Source organism: Lepisosteus platostomus, chromosome 13 (genome assembly GCF_059453375.1).
Source record: "Lepisosteus platostomus isolate fLepPlt1 chromosome 13, fLepPlt1.hap1, whole genome shotgun sequence".
NCBI classification, from domain to species: Eukaryota; Metazoa; Chordata; class Actinopteri; order Semionotiformes; family Lepisosteidae; genus Lepisosteus; species Lepisosteus platostomus.
The window spans coordinates 4,978,820-4,996,070 of NC_142623.1; the positions used below are offsets into that span (position 1 = coordinate 4,978,820).

The 17,251-nt window shown below is 39.2% G+C and overlaps 2 protein-coding genes across 3 annotated transcripts; both read right to left on the reverse strand.

Annotated features, from left to right (window-relative positions):
• Window positions 1–3,443: 3,443 nt before the first annotated feature.
• On the reverse strand, window positions 3,444–4,429 carry lsm10 (LSM10, U7 small nuclear RNA associated). Its single transcript, XM_088602751.1, has one exon. The coding sequence runs from the start codon at window positions 4,427–4,429 to the stop codon at window positions 4,058–4,060; it is 372 nt and encodes a 123-aa protein (XP_088458877.1). The 3' UTR covers window positions 3,444–4,057.
• Window positions 4,430–6,642: 2,213 nt separating this feature from the next.
• On the reverse strand, window positions 6,643–17,229 carry oscp1b (organic solute carrier partner 1b). Of its 2 annotated transcripts, XM_088602748.1 has the most exons (11): window positions 16,962–17,229; window positions 16,030–16,059; window positions 12,147–12,301; window positions 11,604–11,771; window positions 11,340–11,420; window positions 10,874–10,977; window positions 10,422–10,550; window positions 10,125–10,194; window positions 8,405–8,544; window positions 8,090–8,153; window positions 6,643–7,597 (listed from the first exon to the last, which is right to left on the reverse strand). In XM_088602748.1, exons 1-11 carry the CDS (start codon window positions 17,071–17,073, stop codon window positions 7,478–7,480), a joined length of 1,173 nt encoding a protein of 390 aa, XP_088458874.1. In that variant the 5' UTR covers window positions 17,074–17,229; the 3' UTR covers window positions 6,643–7,477. The 2 variants fall into 2 exon arrangements, with proteins under 2 accessions (XP_088458874.1, XP_088458875.1); XM_088602749.1 differs by lacking the exon at window positions 16,030–16,059.
• Window positions 17,230–17,251: the final 22 nt, after the last annotated feature.

Below are 17,251 nucleotides of genomic sequence, written 5' to 3' on the forward strand. Positions count from 1 at the left end.
TGCTGTTTGAATGAATAAGGGTGTTAACCCTGTGTCCTGGCTAAATCACACTCTGGGCTTGCACAAAGAGCCTTACCTCAAGTTTCTTCTTAATTCAATTGGTGATAAAATTTCTCCCTTCTCCATCTGATCTGCTGTGCAGTGGACATAGTGGTGCAGAAAGACTACCACTATCCAAGTGGTGCTCAATTCAGAGGTGGCCCCTTCTATATGTAAAGCACAGTAGGATTCTTCAGGATGAAGACCTCTATATACCTACAAGGATGTAATTAATGATGTAGCCAAAAAGGCTTGCTGGCTTCAGCTGAAGTTCCATTCAGGCATGAATTCAAATGTTTTTTTTCATACCTGACTTCTAATTACTTACTACTGTGGAAAGACCCTGGCCTTGGTTTCTTTTTATATCTTGGAAACAATGACCTGAAACAGCCGTGTCCACCTGCTGTTCCTCTCTGCTGCACGGATAAGCCACTCTCGTCCAAATTATCAACACCAGCTGTCATTGGAAGGCAGACAGCTGCAGCGCAGTGAACTGTTCCTGACACTTGAAAGATAGTTCAAGAAAGGATTCAGCATCAGATAAGACAGAAAACATTCAGGTTTAACATCAGATAAGACAGAAAACATTCAGCCACTAAAGCCCATAACTTTTTTGGGGCGGTATCATGTGTTCTTTCTGGATTCGATACATGAGTGCTGACCTCAGTGAGGACAGAGGGGCCAATTACTCTTCCAGTTCTATTTTCCAACAGGGAATTAAGGAACAAAATCCAACTTTCCACTCCAGTGCATAAACTTGAACACAGAAGAACGACTTGATAGAATTCAGTGATTGTAACCATCCACAGGAAAGGTAGCTACTAAATTTTACGTTTTAGACTTTTTCCTTATACTTTGCCACTGTTCTGAATGGCCATCTGATTCCAATATTTTTCCTTGACAATCAGAACCACAATGTCTACCGCTATTGAGAGGTCCAGGAGATTCCCTTGATAGCAAGCAAAACGGCGCACAGTTGAACAGTCTAGACTGAGAAGCCCCTTCCCAGCTGCAGCCCCCAACGCCATGCCCACTCCCACGCTGTGTGTGATGCCCTGGCATGTTTTGACTGTGTGGTATGCAATATTTTCGTGGCTTGGCAGGGGAATCAGGGGCTGAGTCAAGCTCAGACGCCTCAGTTTCTCTTTTACTTGATGGCAGACTGCACTCAAATAACCCAGGTAAGTGTGCATCGTTGTCATGGAAACATTCCATTAATGGCAGGACTTCACTGTTTTCTGAGTGGGTGGGAAAGCGCCAAGGGCCAAAAACAGTCTGTGGTTGGAGAAGGACTAGGAACCGTCTCCTGTGTTCAACCACTCCTAATGGGCTTTCTGCTCCAAACACTTTCTTGCGATTTGTTAGGAGCGCCTTGGAGAAGCACCTGTCAACGTCTGTTTGACTGCCTTGAGATGCATCCCTACTTGGCATGCAAGACTGTCTGAAATCCAGTCCAAAAGATGGCAGCCAGTTACTGTATATCATGTTTTATAGCTCAAGGCTTTATTGTTTTTGTTGTTTATTGCTCTTAGTCAGTGACAAGGTGCGCTATCATTTGTTTACATGACTCAGTAGTTGAGATCCGGACTGTGCGCTTCCTGGAAAAAAAGAGGTTTACGTCCATGTGTACAATGTACTTTGGTGCTTTGCCATTCTGGAAACCACAGCGATACGAGACACTCATGTTTGCACTGGAAGGCATGCATAAACAAGGGGTCAAACAGCCTGATAGAAACTGAGCAATGGTGAATAATTGTTTAGATGTTATGTTCTGTACACTATATCTCTATAGCTGCCTGAGTTTGAACACCAAAGACAATAAAATTAAGAGTTAACAAGAGAGCTTCCAAAGTACGCAACCTACAGAACGTTCAACATCCTGCTACTTTTTTGGTGTCCTGCCTCCTTGAAATTGCTGCAGTAATGTTACCTACTGTCCAAAATTAATATTTAGAAGGCTTTCATTAGATGTATTTGTGAGGTACATGATGTATTTGTAAGGTTTTCAAACTTTTTAAAGTGATGACCCTCTAATGATGACCCTCCTAATGTAAAGTATAATGTTGGGTACTAAGAAAGGAGAGACATCCTAGTTATCTTCTACAACTTGTAGAACTGTAAAAATAAAAATGTTAAAACAACTTTGATAACTGTAATTTAATCTTTAAAACTAACAAAATGGCAACTCACCTGAACACAATACTTGAAAACATTGTCTTACAGTATCTTCCAGGGTGATATAATTTTAGGGTGTACATCCCTGAAGCAGAAATGATCATTCTTCACTTAAATTAAAAATGAACATATGGTATTAACCTAAAATCCATGGTGTTTTACTTTTTATCTCTCAATTTACAGTATATTTAAGACCACTCACTTAATCAGGAATCTTTACTCTCTGTGCGTGCACATTGCTACGATTATGAAACAGACAAACTTGTAAAAGGAAGCAGATTGTTTAAGTCTCTGCTATTTCGTCAACAGGATCATAGCATATCGTATTTGTCTGCTTTAATGCTTCCTGTTGATAAGCACTAAAATGTGTGCAGAGTTGTCGCTACCGTTTGTATGTTTTCCAAACAGCCTTGCAGATCAGATGAGGACTCCTTTGGCTGTCCTTAAACATTGCACAGAAAGTGACTCGGGTCACAGATCATTCACCTCCAGTATTTTCCATGTGTGGAACTCCTGAGATTCCTCCGACTCTTAAAAAGAAGCTGGTCTTTTTGAATGAGCTTTGATTTGACAAGAGTGTGCCACACTCACAGGTTCAAATCTCTGTACTGTACTCTCATACACACTAGCATCATCAGTGTTCCAAATAAGTTCCAAAAGTAAAAATATCAAATTTTACATAGCAGGATATTTATAATAAATACAATTTATAAGAAATACAAACAATTCATATGTGATACATTTGTGCAAAGCTTTAGATATTCTGACATTTCAATGCATTTCTTCTTGGTAGAAATGAGTTTATATGTTATACATCTGTATATTTTTTTATGATGATACTGCATTATCACCCTTTTTACTGGAAGTACTAAAAGCCTAACCTAGTTAGCAGTGGGTGTCTATCAGACGCCCACAACATCTCTGATCGATTTGGGGGTTTTGGTATTGCTACACAGAACCAAAGACACTGTACCTAATGAGCCATTTAAGCAGCCTGAGTTTCAGGGTGTGGGAGGGGAAAGACATGTGGGAGTAGGACAAGATGACAAACTCAATCACCGGATCTGAAAAGCAAGTGAGCTTTATCAAAGCAAGAAAGTGTTTACCTCACTACAGCTTTGACTGCATCTGAAACCCAGCTTATCTCCTCCCTTCAGAAACACAGCAAGGTGTTGTTTCCTTCCTTATTTTAAATTAAGCCATTTTTTGTGATATAAAATAAAACCAAGAAAAGAAGAAGATTTTTTATTAAATCAAATGTCATCAATTCCAAGGGAGGATTAATTCCAAAGTAGGCAAACCCTGCAAAAAGCTGTAATTTTCACACAGTTTCTGGGTCTTCAAAACACACTTTCGTAATCTTTTTGTGCAAAAAAGGCAGACATTTCCTTGCTGATTTTTACCCACAACATCCAACTTTTTATATAGTTTTATTGCAAGAAACGTCTCCTAAAAATGCATTAAAAAAATCAATGAAAACAGCGTTTGCTTTCCGGATTTCATATGAAAACAGTTTCGTGTTTTATTTACAGAATTCGAAACATATCCTTGACACCCTACATAGCCCTTCTTAAAAGGCAGTCTGCCGCACGTTGTCGTCAACCTCGGTCACGGCGTTTAAAAACAAGGACAAGATCATTTGTACAGCAGTGCATGGCCTCCAAATCCAAAACGAAACCACAATAGCTTCTGTCACGGTTTATAAAGAAAATCACATTTCATCCAGATATTTTAACACATGACCAGGAAATCCCAGCAGCCTCGACAGCTGTAAGAGGGTAGTTTCACCTGTTGTGAGTTTGCCAGGCAAAACGAGTGTGTTGCGAGACTCGGTCGCGGCCCGTCACGTTTGAGTCTTCTTCAGGTACTCCTTTCTCCCTCCCCGGTCCCCACCGAAGTTCCTGACCCGGTGGATTTTCTCCAGCTGCTGCTCGATAGTCTTCATGATGTTCACTTCGTCCGGCAGGTGGACGTACCGGACGTTCCGCCCCGTGACGAAGAAGTCGTCCAGCCGCCGCAGGCCGCCCCGCCGGTCCTTGTACACGACCTCCTCCAGGCGGACGTTCATGAACGCGTCCACGTTGACCACGCGGCCCCGGACCACGCTCTCGTCCCGGAGGTCCACCGTGGTGACGCAGCCGTGCAGCCCCTGCAGCAGGACCACCAGGCTGTTCTCGGCGATGGTGCGCTCCCTGATCGAATGGGACACCGCCATCGTGCTCTGTACGAACGAGTGACAGGTTTTTATTTAAAGGAGGGCAGAAGTATCCCCCCCACCACCCCCTCTCTCCCGGAGAATCCTAAAGAAACGCAGTTTAAACTGTACCAATAAAGTGATGTGCGTGCTGCATATTAAATGTCTTTACTGGTAGTAAGCCAGGAGCAAACTAGTTCAGGAGATCACTTGAGTCAAAGGTTCTTTAAAACACCATGCTTACAATTTGAATGCACAGGAAGAGTTTTTTTTTTACCTTAGTAGCTTGTATGGCTTTATTCCATGCTGAAAAGAAGAGAGACGCAACGTTTCGGGCTGTGGAGTCTTCTTCTTTTCAGCGTGGAATAAACCTTTACCTGTTCCCTTTGCAGCCTGCGCATGCTACTCGAACGTCTTAAAATTTGAATATCGGGACGCGGGTTTTGGTTATCATAGACAGACAAAAAAACCCAAACACATGCATGTTTTCATTTTTAAAATGTGAAAATATGCTTTGCAAAATGCCTTGAAACATTCACGAGGTCGCGGAAATGATTGCTTGACCTATTTCAGTAAGTTTACTTCAACAGTCTAATCATCTCGGTTATACAGTATTTGCAGTTCTTTTTTCAAACTAGTTTCACTACTGCATTACGTCGTTCTCGAAGTCGCCCTGCGCCAATTAACCAAGCGAATCATAAAATCTGCCCACAAGGAAATTATACAATTAAAACCCAAACTTATTTACCTTGCATGTGTCTTTCTAGCACACTGATGATGTCAAAGAAGGCTCCTTCATTAGACGTCACGCCTCTGAAAAAAAAAATTATGCAGTCATACCCCCCTCTAGCGGCGGTTTACTGCAAATACTTTGGAGTTTGTGCTGAAAAGTGGATTGCTCGTCACCTGTTATACTGAAAACAGCATCTGTTTAGGATCCTAAGCCAATTTGTAATACGAAAACAGAACATTAAGTCATGAATGTATGTTTATTGAACATCTCGATATAACTTAACAAAAAATAACTCACTGTACTAATCACAGTAGAGTCATTGAAATAAACATAAATAGCAATTGCACAGGTAATAAATGATTGTTTAGTTAAGCAGATTTACTTACCTTCTTTAAAACAAGATTCAAACAGAACATAGGTATTCTCAGGGCCTCATCAAAAAACAGAAAAAAACGTTTTTCCCTTTAAAAATCATTTGATCATCAGAAGGATACACTGATGTTTTCACTGTGTTATGAAACGGTCTAAAAATAAAAGTCTACAAAACACATTAAAATGTTTAGAATACCTTATATCTTCTATTTCTTATATCTGAGCAACAGTCCAAGATTTGCGCATTGTAGTAGTCACATTCCACTTGTTTATTTTCTAGCTCTAAGATGTATACTTAACTTCAAAATCTTAAAAATCCCATTTTATAATATAGTCTTATTTGCTAAATATTATTCAATAAGTATTGAATATTAACACTGTTCCCAGTGTTAGATACGATTAAATCATTTTGGACCCATTCCTTTGGATAATAAAGACAAGTGCTTGTGTTCTTTGCTGAGTTCCCCTTTTCTACAACACATTCACTTAAATAACAAAAGCTTTAGACATGAAAACAAGAGAGTATACATACAGAGGCACCTTTACACAGACTTCTTAAATCTTGCCAGGAATCTTAGAAATACTATCTCATCAAGTAGAAAAAATAATTAAGTTCCTATGAAGCAATAGTATTTCTGTTCACAACAAAAAATAACAACATGAAGAGAAAGGACAATTTCTATTTTAACATAAACAGCTACATGCATGTAACATACTGTATATATATATAATGTTTCGGTCGTGGAGCCTTCTTCAGGTGTCAGGTATATATATATATTCCCTTTGCAAAATAAATCTCTTTACATCAGTGATATGAAATTTTCACAATGTAATATCATACCCACTGAATATACAATATAGCTATTCACTTGCTTCAATGTCTTCTTTCCAGCCACCACAGTGACTGAGACAAGTACTTTACAGGTTAAACAGCTGACCTGACATTAAAATAATAGAGTCCCACCAAAAAGAATTACCCATTACTGGCATGATCTACTGAGTAATGCCCTCACTAGAAATTTCATGATTGCTCATCCGTGTAAAAAAAAAAAAGAAAAAAGACTGTTATGAAGAAGATACTTTAAAATCACAACAGACCCAACTAAAACAAGCAGGTCTCAGCAGCAGATGGAAAAGAAGGCAAAGTTTTATTAAACTGTACAGACGGATTCAGCCTGCAACAAAGTTGAGACGGCACAGTGTCTTACAAAGTTCTAAATACAGTATCTACATTTGTAATTACTTACATTCATATGTGTTCGCCAGTAGGAAAAGGCTTATAATGGAGTTAATTTTACGGAATAACAAGTTCCATAGTTTCTATTTTCTATTGGTTTTATTCCATATGTTGCTACTTATTGTTTTATAGCTCTTGAAAACTTTCCTGACCCTGACGTGAACCACAGCAGTTGGATATACAGCTGCACGACATGCTGATTCGTTTTCAATGTTCACCAAAACCAGTCAAAAGGGCTCATGGACTGGCTTTCCCGGGTCTCGTTAGTCAGAATACTCTGATCTACGCTACTGAGTGAAACCATTTTAAATAAACAAAAGACTTGACAATCTAAACTGAAACTGGCACGCTCCTACGTCTCTCACCGTGTGAATCGGAGTCTTCCCCAAAGTGAACTGATTTATCCAATCAGGGAACATCTCAACCCCTTCCTGGAAACCACACAGAGAGAGGCTGAATATTTGTTTCAAGTGGCTCATGGTTGCTGGGTTTCATCTTACAACTCCTGCACACTACTCTTTCTCCCCCCGTTACCTTTCCCACGAGAGTACAAAAAAAATCCTATTATGAAAATGACGAACAAAACACCCTTATACTCGTAGTCTGAATGACTTCTTCACATTTTTGGTACCAGGCTAGCAGCAAGTCATGTCTGCACAGTGAAAATAAAAGTTTGGTGATTGCAAGATCCCTCTTGTCTTCCTGTCCCAGCAGCCTCTGGGAAATGTCACAGGCCATCCATCATGGCCAGCAGGTTGTCCCCCTTGCTGCCCGGGCTCTGGGCCGGTCCTGGCTCTTCCGTGAACTCCCCCATGATACGAGCCAGCTCTGCGTTCGCATGCTGGTCCTGACATTGACAGACATCGTCACCGACAGGGAACCACAGCACAATCACAGAACAAGAAGGCTGATTAATCTTGATTAACTTTGTTTTTCTTTAGCTCAGAACATGAAACATCAAGAACATTTGTAGCCTTAATTCTATGGAATTACCATACTGCAGGAAGTCTCTCTCCAAAACCAATTCATAATTGGTCTCCCTGTGGTCTTTTACTTCTAGATTACTTGTTTTTGGGTATGAAATACAATAAAAACTGCTAATTTTTGACTTCTTTGATTTTTTAGTTAACTACATTAATAGTACCCATTTTACAACAGAATTTGCTTTACCAGTGTTTTCCAGATTCACTCTCCCCATGCTTGTCTTAGGGCAAAGCTTTGGCCTTATGTTTGGTTAAGAAAGTAGTATAGTTTTGACTCCAGATCTAACTTCTGTTCAATTTGCATGTTGTTAAAAAATTTAAATAGCCAACTTGAAGTGTAAAAATGCTATTCTTACCTTTGTAGCTTGTATGTTTATAACCTGGTATGAAAGTTCTGGAGGCCTTGATATCAAAGCTTCCCTGTGAAAAAGTAAAATAGTAAAAACAGAGTGGTTTCATAAGACATATAAATTCAACACACATTTCTCACAATCCAACACACATCAGTTACAAAATATAAACAAAATACTAACTTGCACCTTCATCTATACAAAATGAGTTTCTATCTCAAGACATCTCAAAGTTTAGTTTTAGTATTTAATGTAAATGTGAAGGAATGAATATATTTGGGTGATCTGGGATTATAAAAACAGAAAAATCAGAAAACATACTCTTCTTCCTCGTCTGTTGTGAACAAGTTGACCCGAAACCCTCCATCAGTATTTGCAGGCTTCTTGACTTCCAGACCTCCCATTAATCTGGCCAGCAGGTTCAGCTCTTCTTTTGCAAGAGGATTAGGGGCAGCATTTTCCTGGGGGATCAAACATTTTAGTTTCAGAAACAGAGATATTCCCAACAACAGGCAGTTCACCTTTCATTTGGAGTTTCACTTTTTTAATTTGTACTCGATCTTACTGACAAAGCTCCAAAATTACTTTAAAGCAGCCATATCACCCTGCAACCGATAACTCACTGAAACTAAGCAGGTGTGAGTCTACAAGGGAGACCCCCTGGAGAAAAACTAAGGTTGCTGCTGGAAGTGGTGTCAGTGGGACCAGTAGGGGGCGCTCCTAATGCCCCAGTATAGTGTTGGGGACACTATATTGTAAAAAGGCCTCGTCCTTCGACTTAAATCCAAGGTCCTGACTCTCTGTGGCCACTAAAAATCCCAGGGTGTTTCTCGAAAAGAGTAGGGCTGTTACCCAGAACCCCAGCGTCCTGGCTAAATTTCCGATTGGCCTTTACCATCAGTACGCCTCTCCCCCAATCAGCACTAATTCTCTTGCTAGGCTTGGTGGAGCTTGTACAGCCTGTAGCATGTCAAAAGAATGTCAGTGATAGGTTTTTTAAAACAAAATAACTAATAGTGGAGTTTCGGAGACACAGGCCGCAGACTCACAGCCCACTCAGTATTGATGCAACCACCAGCTTTAGGTTTTTGGGAATTCACATTTCTAATGATCTAACCTGGACTGTGAACATGGACATTGTCTTGAAGAAGGCTCAGCAGCACTTCTATTTTCTGAGGTGCCTCAAGCGATGGGGGATGCCACTACCTGTGTTGGTGAACTTCTACCGCTGCACCATCAAGAGCATCCTCATTAATGGGATCACCGCGTTGTACGGCAACACCTCTTCTCTCGAGAGAAAAGCACTGCAGAGAACAGTGAATGTGGCCCAGAAGATCATCGGCCGTGGTCTCACAGAGATTAAACAGCTCTATGAGGCCCCCTGCTATGGTAGAATTCTGGCCATCACAGAGGCCAGTCACCACCCCGGACATGAGCTCTTCACCCCACTGCCCTCAGTCAAGAGATACAAGAGCATATGGACACTTACCACCAGATTCCTCAACAGCCCACAAGCAGTGCGACTGGCGAACACATTTGGCCATGCCCTTCGGACCACACCTACACCATCTACCTCATTGTAATTTTATTTATTGCACATCTGCAGTCATTGTTTACATTTGAACTGTTTACTTGTCGACTTGTACAGTGTCTACTTTTTGTTTGTATATTGCCTTGATGCGCTTTTTTTTAACAATCGAGAGACTTTCTATAAGTAAGAATTTCATTGTACCAGTACTGGCAATAAAGCTCAAGTTCAAGTGTTGAAGGTGTACATCTGCAGATCATCAGGGCAATTCCGTAGATACAGATAGCCACAATCTGAATTTCCAGCAATTGCCAATTCCAGATTACGAAAAGGATCGACACTTGACAAGTTTATTTCCATTGATTTGAGTTTTTAAGTTTGGAAAGAGCATGTCAGCCATTCCACAGTTAGAAGTACTTTCTGTTTCTGTTAGGACACCCTCTGAATTAACATTTGCTGGAAATACATTGGAAAAAGACATCAGGTCCGGACCTGTGTGCTCTGTCATCTCACCTTGGTGTGCGACACAGAGCTTTTGGATGTTCCTGACATGTGTGTTTCCACAGGGCGGCTTACACTATACCTGTAATACAAGATGCAGCATAAACATTTTCAAAACCACCAGCAAGTAACATCATGTTACACTGCAGGCTGGAATGAAACATCAATCATCCAAAGGCAATCAGGCACTTCATTTCTTCTAGCTGTATCTGTAAATGAGCCTGGTGTGTCAAGGCTCATTTTTATTACATCCCTGTTTAATTATTACTGAGTTTTAATTTGAGTAGTAAATGTAGTAATGATACTTACATGTTGGTGCCCAGTTTAATTACTCTTTCACCATAAAGGTCAAAAGATCCTTCCCGCAGAGGACTTGTATAATTTCCTCCGCTAGGGAACTCTAAACTTTTCACTTCTTCACCACTGCCATTGAATATTCTAAGAAAGAAATCACAAAAACAAACCTCGCACTTAGACTATTACTAATCTTAATGATAAAAAAGTGTGTTGTAAGTCAAAACAAACACTTTAATTAACCACAAAGAATACTGTCTAATCCAATCAGGAAAACAAAGTCTACAAACACAAAGATAAATTATGTAGCTCAAAGATTTTCAAAACTATCATACAGTATATAACAGAGGAATATCAATTAATCCTTAGCCATTAATCCTTCAGATATTCACATGGTTTAAGATCTTCATTTAGAACAGTAAGGAGTAATGTAACCTACTGCAGGGTATTGTCAATGAATACACTACCTGATGAGCCCTGGAAGTTCAGTTCCCCAAGGAACAGGCCCAGATGTAGGCAGCACAAACCGGCCATTGGAATTCTGTACTTTGTCTTTTAGAAAAATGGACACCTGCAGACATAAAAAAAATTCAGCATATTTTTTTGTTTGTTTGCACTTACTAACAGAGCGCACATTTCTTTGGTGTGGATGTACTGCATATAATAATTTCATTGGTTACCAAGATCCCCATTAAGTCAGGTGTGAAAGCTGGGCTACTAACCTTCAGTTGAACAAAGACTTTGCATAAGCTTGATTTTTTATCAAGCACCAAATTGACCAATATCATGATTTTAGATTTTTTTAAATAAATGATTAATGATTTTTAATCATTAACAACCCATATGTGTGCAAGCACAAACCGAGTGAGTAGATACATGCAATACACAGCTGGGCGTGCAGTGAATCATCCATCAGCACATGTTATGACTCACCCTGATGTGCATGTCCTGAAAGAATATGAGCAGGGTTTGTCTGACTAGTTGAAATTCACCAGCTGGAAGGCAGCTGTACATCTATTCAAGGAAAATAAGGTGAGGAGAAAAAACAACGTAGGCTCATTAATACACAGAAACACCACAGCTCATGAGAACCAACACTTAGACTCAAGTGTTAGGTAAAAAATGACCAATTCTTTTTTCGGTGATAATCCGATGCAATCCTAAATTTTTCCATCAAATCCGAGTCATCACTCTTACCTCTATGAGCTGTCGAAAAGTCTCATCCACCTGGTTGAGAATGCTTGGAGAATCTCTGATAAATTCCTTGATAGCATCCATGTGGTTGAAGGAGACTAAGAGTATATCTTTAGGCCTTGGGCAAAGCAGTACTTGGTACTTGAAAGCCATGGTCATTAGATCATAAAGCTGCAGACAAAAAGGAAAATGTATTTATTTTTCTTTGTTTTGAATGGTGAAATAGTTCTGCAAGTATCCAACCAATCAACTGTGAAGTGAAGTGTTTTTAATTCAGAAAGGTAAGCACAATATACAAGCAACCACGGATACCATCTTTAATCCAGAAAACAATCTGGAAACAAGGTGTACTAATGAGTATATAGTACACACTCATTTCTGCAGGTCTCCAACCTTGTGATCAGTACACAATTATTCATATCCTTTTTTTGCAACATCTGGGCCATCAGAATGAACCTACACTCAGAGAGAGTGCTGTTCGTGGTTAAGTCACTGAGAAACCATCATAAGCATTCTTCGGTACTATTAAATATTATTCCTAAATACCTTGTCCATGCTAGCCTGGTTTAGTCTCATGATAGAGGCGTGAGCTAGCCGGTCAAACACAGTCCGCAGGGCTTTCTTTGAGTAGAGCTCCTGGGGTTTGAACAGTTCCTCCATAAACTTCTTATTGAACATGGTAGTGATGATGTCATTCATAACTAGAGAGGGAAAAGTTAAAAGAAAAACATAAATTACAAGCACAAGCATAAAAAAATCGTATCAAGTGTCGTGCTTGCAGATTACATTTGTTAAAATTAAGTGAAAAACAAAGACATTGTCATGCTACAAAGTAGGAAGAAGTATTTCACTGAAATGGTTGTCCTGAATTAAGAAAAAAAAAAAATTGTTTCCACTGAGATTTTTAATTTTAAGCACTGTAATTTTCTGGAAATTATGAAAGTATTTCATAATTTGAGTCAATTATATTATTTCTTCTATATGTATCTTTCTCCATATATATGCTTGCAGATATACTGTGATTTTGAATTCATCTGACCTTAACTCATGCATCTAAAATAATTTCAGACTTCAAATTAAGATAATAAATTACACTTAAGCAAAGGACATTCATACTTTCAATAATTCCTCCTCTGTGTTCAAGCACATCGGCATGCAAAATCTATATCAACACAGTGGAAACTGAAGAACATTCTTATTCCTTTTCTGCCTTTAAATCCTCAGCAGTGTATGGTCTGTCGTGCAATACTTGAGCTTTAAAGCCTTTCAAACTCTGTACATATGGGAGGGAAACCACTTAATGTTTATCTGGAATCTGGAGTTATAAGATGAGATATGGGGATCATATTCTATGAACAGTTTATTTAATATGTTTTTGTTAACTATTTTATGAATATCCTTTCTTGGTTTCTGCCAAGAAAATCTACAGTCATTACAAACTTCACACTACAATTTCTACTTTTCCACCATCACTAAGGAATTCTCTTCCTAATTGTGTGTTTAATCACAACGAGCACTTGTTTTGGTGACAGTGTGTGAGGCCACTTGCTTAACAGTTGCTGCATTAGGTTCTGGGAGGCCTGTGCATGAAGAATTTCCCAAATCTATGCACCTAACATTGACTTAGATCATACAGACTGGATTACTTATAATGGTCAGATGAATAACATAATCTGCAAGCACAATGCTTAAAAAGTAAATATAGATGAAAGAAAGCCCGTTAATTAGCCGATTTTTCATGCTGCACCTTCATTGAATGTGAAGACTAAAATGAAAGAAGCAAATGTACTTGCAAAAATGTATTTAATAGGACAACGTAATAATTCACCAACAGCAGAATGAGAGAGCAGTTTTCCTCCAGTTTAGGAAGATCTGTACTGAGCCATGTTGCATGGAATTAAAAAGCAGTAGAAAGCTTGCAGAAAGCAGTGACAGGGCTGACAGGAAAATACTTATACTGCTTAGCAGAATGTGATGATAAAAACCACAGAAAATGGACAGGCTCAGCTGGGTGACAAGCAGAGGAAGTTATGAGTAGAGTGGGAAGATATATTTAGGTTTCACAACACCAAACTAACACCACCAAGGTGGTGTCACTTTAGACAGAAAAAAAATGGAAATTTAAGGCTCATTCTTTGTGATAGAGCACTAAAAAAACATAAAACCTTCTAAAACAGTGCGTTACAGGTGTCACAACATATCCATGAATTTCATATTTATTCAAAATGTAACTATTGTTTCCACATACAGTTTTACATGATAGAGAACTACATTTACAGATCACTTAGGATACTGTCTTTTTCAAATGAAGTAAAAATATCAAGGTTTCTTTAATTAGTGGGTAATTTTCACTTTACAAAATAAGCAGTATCATTTTTTAGATTTCAGTTTTCATATAATTTGCGTTACTGTTATTGCTGTTATAGCAAATGTTCCAGAACAGCAAAAAATATCCTTATAATATCCTTATAATTTGCCACTAATTTACACAATCAGAATGTGAGTTATACAGTATACATCATTTACTGGCACCAACTAATATGGAAACATTAGGCCTAGGACTACAAAAACTAAACTTTGGGCCTCTTTAATTACCTGTTTAAAGGAAAGAAAAAATAAAAAATGAATTTGTAGGTAAGTGTGTGCGTTTACCCAGGTAAGAAAATGGCAGACATTATACAGAGAGTATCTCAAATTACATCATATAACTTAAATTAGATCTAACAACGAGTAGTTTTTTTTAAAATTAAAAATCAGATTTTTCCTTGGTTCTGAAAAGCCTTTTAAAATGTGCTTTCTAAATGTCCAAATGAAACATTTAAAAATCTAAGTACACTTTTGCATAATATTGTTAGATTTCAGTGTGCTTTTTCAAAACCTGACGCATACAATTATTTTTAAAGTGAATATTTTAATCAAAACTTGAATGCTCAATCTGAACACAAAGGGCAAAGCAAGTTAAATTTTATTTTATATATTTAAGTTAATCAATGAAAACCACAACCAGAAATAAAAAAGTAAAAAATAGTGATTACATAAGTATTCACCCCCCTGAGTCAGTACTTCATGAAAACACCCGAGTGAAATGACAGCTGCCAGTCTTTTTGGATACATCTCTAACAATTTTGCCTACTGAGATAGTTTAATTTTCAGCCATCACCTTTCCATGTTTTGTTAAGTTGGTAGTTATTAACTGATGGACCACAATTTTCAGATCTTGCCACCAATGTATATCTGGGTCACTCAAGGACATTCATATTTTTGTTAAGACACTTCAGTCTAGCTATGGCCTTGTACCAGTTTAAGGTCTTTAGTGGATTAAAGCATGTTTACTCCAAGACTGACCCTTTCCCTTCTATCTAGAAAAACTTCCCATTCCCTGCTGGTGAGATCCAGCTCCAGAACATCATCCAGCCCCCACCCTGCCTGAGAGCAGTGAAGGAGTTGACTGTGATGTACTGTATTGGGTTTGGGCCAGATGTAATGCTTGCATTGGGACCAACTTTTTCCACTTCTGACCACACAAAAATGTTTGTCATGTCTGCAGTATCACTTCCATACTTTGTTGTGGACTCCACAGGGGATGTGGGATGGCCTTCGACCGCGCAGGTGAGTGTTGTGGAGCGACTGGGACATTGTTCACAAATGGGCATGGCTCTCTCAAAGTCCACACTGGCTTCACAACCCAAACCAGCTTCCTCTTTGCCCATCCACTCAATCTGGAGGAATAACCTGCTCTGGAGAGCCTTTCTAGCACAACAGAGCTTACTTTTCTTGACTATCGACTTCATCCTGCTCAAAAGGATGCTCTTCCTAACTCCCAAACTTTTTCCTAGGTGGTTCTGAAAGCTCCTTGGTGAATTTCAAGTTGAAGACTATCTGATGGTGAGGCCTTAGAGATACACAGAAATTTATTCTGAGATCATGTGATTATCATACACATATTAAGACTAATTGACTAACTGTCAAAGTAATAGTTGCACTGGAACTAATTAGGGTTTTTCACAGCAAATGGGGTGAATACAAATGCAACTGACATTTTATAGTTCTTGGGTTTTATGTAACGTTTTCACAGATATTTAACTTCTTTCACTCATAAACATGTTCTGTTTGAACATTAATGTTTTTTTTTCTTTAAAATATTCACTTTTATAAATATGTAGACAGGGGGTGAATACCCTTGCAATGCACTGTATATTCAACCTTCACAATCATTTAAAAAAAAAAAACAATATTCAATTCTTTCAGTTTGTTAAGGACAGATGTTATTTTCCTTGAATTACAAAAAAAAAAGTGTAACTTTAAGAGGGCTGTAATGCTTTTCCTGCATGTGCCCATACACTTGTTGCTTTGCAACAGTTCATTTTCAAGTGTCTATCCCCACTCCAAACATCTACTGCAGGGTATGCATACTTTTACAAGCAGTTACCTCTTTTCCTGTCTCCATCTGTCCAATCAGCTACATGGAGCGTTTACAAATAAAAGATGTGTTCAAAAATAAATGTTTAGAAACGGTGCTTTTTTATTTTTATTGTGAGCTTTTCTCAAGCGTTTCGCTAAGCACAAAAAACGAAGAAAAAGCATTGTCACATATCATGGATGCTTACAGGAGATACATGAACACGGCTGCGCAGTCAACCAAAAACTAGTTGAAAGTGACCCCCCCATCTCACTCTCCTGAGAGCAGAAAAAAAGGGATCTAAGATACAAGAGTAAATTAAAGCAATGCGTGACAGAAATTGAATCAATAACAGGAATTTCTTACATTGAACCCGTGTGATTTCTTGTACATGTTTCAAAACCACTTCATTTTGAAACATGTTTCAAAACCACTTCAACGGGAGACACTAGGTTACCCATTAAAACTACTACAAACGTTGTCTGCACCCACTACACTAACGCATCAGATACACAGCGGTGCGAGGAAAGACAACGGCTGTCTCGGCATTTGTGACAAATCCCACATCCCAGTATAAACGCAAGGAATTTCTCTTGGGGAAATCAAGTTCTTGTGAGTATTCACAACAGGCAGATCACAGGCAGCAGTCCCACTAATCGATGCTTGGCACGGGAAAACATTTGAAAAAAAATAAGGTGAAATCTCTCAGCTTGCAATGAAGCCCTATTTAGGTAAACGTATTATTATTGATGAGCCTTTGTGATTTAGGCTACGTCAAATGCCCCCCTTTTGTTTTCTATTCCTGGTTTCCAGCAAACAGTGAAGCTGACAGGGAGCCCCCGCAACCCGGAACAGACCGGGGGACGGGACCGCACCGGAGCGAAAACAGGTCGATATCGTCGCCTTTCCCTTTCCCCGATCGCGGACAAGCGACTGGATTTTACATTTTAATTCGCCTTTACCTTTCTTGGCTTTATCAGCGGGGATATTCTGGGCTCGCAGCCGCTGATCCAGGATATAGAGCATTTCCCCTCCGAGATTAATAAAAAGCAGGGGCAGGGTCCTCATCGACATTTTTTCTGCCAGTTCGTGTGTCGAGGTCCGCTTTAAATAAGACGGGGGGGTTTCAGCGAGGTGCCTGGCTGCTTGCCAACGTGTCGCCGAATATGATGGTTTGTGAACCCGGTTATTTTCACTCGGGTCCTTTGCCCTGCTCGCTGGCGGTGTCAGTGGGATGAAGCGTCCGTGGGTT